At 38.2% G+C, this 4,581-nt stretch overlaps 1 protein-coding gene and 1 pseudogene across 1 annotated transcript in view; one reads left to right on the top strand and one right to left on the bottom strand.

Annotated features, from left to right (window-relative positions):
- Positions 1 to 6: 6 nt before the first annotated feature.
- LOC111814764 (poly [ADP-ribose] polymerase 4-like) overlaps positions 7 to 4,581 on the bottom strand; it is an 8,807-nt gene continuing 4,232 nt past the window's right edge. The window contains exons 3-4 of the mRNA XM_023708722.1: positions 2,643 to 2,844; positions 7 to 899 (exon numbers count right to left, since the gene is read on the bottom strand). Coding sequence (XP_023564490.1) covers positions 832 to 899; positions 2,643 to 2,844 — 270 coding nt within the window. The 3' untranslated portion in view covers positions 7 to 831. The remainder of the gene's footprint in view (positions 900 to 2,642; positions 2,845 to 4,581) is intronic.
- LOC105741347 lies at positions 3,864 to 4,358 on the top strand (annotated as a pseudogene).

Below are 4,581 nucleotides of genomic sequence, written 5' to 3'. Positions count from 1 at the left end.
CTGTCTCCAAGTTCTTCTGCATAATTCTCAAGTTCTGCTGTCCAGAATCATGACATCTGCACAGGATGGCAGGTACGCACCAAGGAAACACACAGAGAAAAAACATTGCTGCTTGCTCTGGAGACAGACCACTGTATTTGCCTGGCATCTGAACCTCACCCCCTTACCTCAGTACTGGGATTGAATTCAGGGTCTCACCCATGCAAGGCAAGTACTCTACCACAGAGCTGTATGCCCAGTGGTTATTTATCTATGATTTATTCTGAGCCACAGTCTCAGTAAATTGACCAGGTAGCCTCCACTTTGATATTCTCCTGCCTCAGCCTCTCAGAGTTGCTGGGGTTACAGGAGTGTGCCACCACACCTGGCTTCAACTTCTCTTTAAAATAAAGGAGTCCAACTTATTTTGAATTTGGTTCTCTCTTAACACTACTACTAACATATATAATACAAGCAAATGCAATGCCTGATTATCACTGCACACTTAAGAAGGCACACAGAATTTCAGACTCATATAATCCACCTGGGAAGAGTGGTTATTTCCATTTTTAAAAGTATCAGATAAAAAATTAAGAATTGTCTTTATTCCAAAGGCTTTTCAAGAAGGTAACAGAGCAGGCAGGCTGCTCTAATCTTATTGCCAGTTAAACTCTTTAAAAAATCAGTAAAACTAATAATTATATACCATCTCATATAATGAGAACATAAAAGTAATTATCACTATAATAGTGAAGTCTAAAATGCAAACTTAACACATAAGGAAGACAAAAATCTATGCAAGGCTACAAATAGTATTTTAATACTGTGCTCAAGGCCTATGAAATATTTGGGTTACTCAGTTATTTCCACGATTTCTTCCTCTGGGGCACTGTCCAGGCAGAGACCATCAGGTTTCACTTCTGGAATGAGAGCAAGCAAAATATGTTTATAGCTCAAAACTTAACTATAATTAACTGCTAACCTAACTGCTGAAATTGTTAAGATTCTTAAATGTGGACCATGTTTGCCATGCAGTTCTATATTTTTGTCTGTTTTAATGATGTGCAGTGATTAATAATCTATGGACAATACAAGTGGGAAAATGGGTGTATAAAACACTGAGAATATATTAGGCATGTGAGAATTAAAATCCAATCTGTATTAACTGAAACTCTTTGATAGCCATAAAAGTAAGGCTGTTCTGAAGCTGAAAACCTTCCAGCCTCAGCCTCCAGAGTGCCAGGATGACAGATGTGTACTACAACATCCAACCCACAGAATTGTCAAATGGCAATTTTCTCTCCTAAATATCATAGTAAGCAGTTATAAAATGCATTTCTAATACACTCCAGGATTAGAGTGAGTTCTAAATGTCATAATGGCACAAGTGAAGTGACTAAGGCTGTTCTGGTTTATAGGAGGGGAATTCAAAGGCTCTGTGTGAGATTTTTCTTATAGAGAAACCTTGACATTATCTAAAGAACTATGGTATGTAGGAATAACTCTTCATTTTTAAAATTATCCACTGTGGTGCTGGAGTTTGAACCCCAGAGCCTCATGTCAGCAGGCACTCTACAATAATGTGACAACCCTGGTTCCTATTTTAATTATACTATTAAGATTTCAGGAACCAGGGAGATGGCTCAGTGCAATAAGTGCTTCCCTGGCAAGCGCAAGGGTCTGAGTTCAATCACCGGTTCTGCAAAAAAAAAAAAAAAAGACTTCAAAAATCATCAGTACATCTGACCCTGAACAGATCCATTCTGGATAGTAAACAGTGATTTCAGTTTAAAATGGACCTCTCACCCTGCCTGTTTGCATGTTAGCTATCCTTTCCTGAGACAGTAGAAAGTAAGTGACTATAGCAGTATTTCTCTACAACTGCTTATCAAGAGAAATTTCAGCCTGACAAAATGCCTAGTGTACTAATACACATCATGTACTTACTATAAGTTATTGTTTATAAGAACTGCTTGGGGGTAGACAGAAAAAAAAGAACCGTTTAGTTTTCGCATGTTTTGTTTTTGACATGTTTGCTATATTCTCCAGCTTGCCTCAAGTTTCTGAGCTCAACTGATCCTTTTGCCTCAACTTCCTGACAAGATGGAACTACAGGCACACGCCACTGTATATAGCTCAACTGACTGATTTTTGGATGTAACTCATGAAGTAATCATTCTTCTAAGACCAAAGGCTTTCTTCTTAGCCACATTCCAAAATAAAATCTAAGTTTATAAATGAAATATATTTCTTTCAGGAAGAACAACTTTTGCAAGAACTTTCTTCAGCAAAACGCTGGTCACGAAATTCCCAGTCTGCCAGGTGTGTGGTGGCACACATAGTGAAACCTTGTCTCAGAAATTCACAAAACAAAACAAAATACAGCAAAAAGGCTTTACCCCCTTTACCTTAAAATTGCATATTAAGTTTTCTAAGATTATTAATGTCTGTGTATTCATCTTAAATCTGGACTTCACTAGGTTAGAGATAGAGAAATTTATTTCTATTGCCAAATTAATCTTTCCTTCTTCACTATTTTGCTGCCCATTTTCTGAGTTAATAGAAGCCTGATTCTTTCCAGTTATTTCTGAACTTCTGTCTATAACAACTTCAACAAACCCATACATCTATCATTATAACAAGGGCTAGCCATGAATACGTACCAGAATAGCTTGTCTTGTCATCAGGAGATGGCATGATGTCTCGTGATTGAGCAGGATGGTAATCCTTCAGATCTAAGAGTCTCCTTTCTTTGATACATTCCCATACAAAACCTGGATTAGCCATATGAATGTGTTTCTTTTGGAAATATTTCAGTTGATACTGGCTCAGGACATCAGCATTATCTAAGATCACATGTGTGCACTAAAAAAAAGTCAATCTGTTACGCATTAGAAAAAATGAAAATTAAGCAGTATACTTTTTGTACAGTATATTCAATTTGTATTCCTTAAAAAAATCTTGTTTTAAAATAGTTTGTAATAATTTTACCTCAGATGTTAAAAATCTTTGTAATATAATTTCTAGGTATATAAAAATTATAAGAGCTAGCTGGGTGGTGTGTGTGTGTGTGTGTGTGTGTGTGTGTGTGTGTGCTTTGTAGTGCTGAAATGTGGAATATAGGGTCTTAAACATCCTGGACAAGTGCACTAGAGGATATTCCCAGCCCCCAAGTGAACAATTTTTGAAGAGCACAGATATGGATGTATAATAACTGATAATCAACTCTAGGGTTGTTTCCAGTTTCACTATTACAATAACAATGCTGTGATGAAAATCTCATCTGTAAACCTGTATAGCATGGTTCACTTATCTCCTTAGTAATAGAAAGAGGTTAAGAGTATTCATCCTTTACTATTTTAAAGTATTTGTAACTTTATTTAGTTCTCGATAGTACATTCACAGTGTAGAATGTTAAAAGTAAAATAAGAAGGCCATAAATTTTTTCCACTATTTTTCCTTGTTTCTATTCCCAGAAGTATCTTTTGTAATTTGTTCCTCATCTAGCTTTTAGAGCCATTTTCTGCACAGACAACACACACTTAAATGCACAAAGGGAAGCATACTACCTATTGTCTCGGTCTTGGTGCTCTTTCCTCATCGTTACCTTATGGGGATACCTCCTTTAAAAAAAAAAAAAGTGTCTTAATGAATTGTTCATGTTGGCTTTGAATCTGCCATAGTCTTGCCTCAGCCATGTAAGTAGCTGGGATTACCGGTGTGCCCCAACATCCCTAACTGCATCTTCTTTATAATAGCTAAATGCACTTTTCAAACGCCTATATATATATATATATTCAGAGAAACTTCAGAAACATGGCACCCAAAGTGTATGAGTTTTCGCAGACATCTCTATCCATCCTCTCAGTTGTTTGTTGCCAACCATGTTCAACCCCACCGTGTTCTTCAATATTGCTGCTGACAGCGAGCCCTTGGGCCGTGTCTCTTTTGAGCTGTTTGCAGACAAAGTTCCAAAGACAGAAGAAAACTTTAGTGCTCTGAGCACTGGAGAGAAAGGATTTGATTATAAGGGTTCCTGCTTTCACAGATTTATTCCAGGATTTATGTGCCAGGGTGGCGACTTCACGCACCACAATGGCACTGGTGGTAAATCCATCTACAGGGAGAAATTCAATGATGAGAACGTCATCTGGAAGCACACAGGCCCAGGCATCTTGTCCATGGAAATGTTGGGCCAAACACAAACAGGATCACAGTTTTCCATCTGCACTGCCATGACTGAGTGGCTGGACGGCAAGCACATGGTCTTTGAGAAGGTGAAAGAGGGCATGAACATGGTGGAGGCCATGGAGCTCTTCGGGTCCAGGAATGGCAAGACTAGCAAGAAGATCACCAACACCAACTGTGGACAGCCCTAACATGTGTGACTTGTGTGTATCGCCACTACCAGACCAGACCATTCCTCTAGCTGAGGAGGTCACCCTAAGCCCTCCCTGCTCAAAACACCCCATCATTTCTGCTCTTATTGCAGTTCTTTGGGTTCCATGTTTTCCTTGCTTCCCTCCAAATGTACCTGGATTGCAGAGTTAAGTCTATGGTTATGAATACAGCTAAATAACAGTTGAAAAAAAAAAAAAAAAA

This window comes from Octodon degus, unplaced genomic scaffold, assembly GCF_000260255.1.
Source record: "Octodon degus isolate 3935 unplaced genomic scaffold, OctDeg1.0 scaffold00496, whole genome shotgun sequence".
NCBI classification, from domain to species: domain Eukaryota; kingdom Metazoa; phylum Chordata; class Mammalia; order Rodentia; family Octodontidae; genus Octodon; species Octodon degus.
The sequence above is the reverse complement of the archived record's forward strand: the minus strand, read 5'-3'. Positions and strand labels throughout refer to the sequence as shown.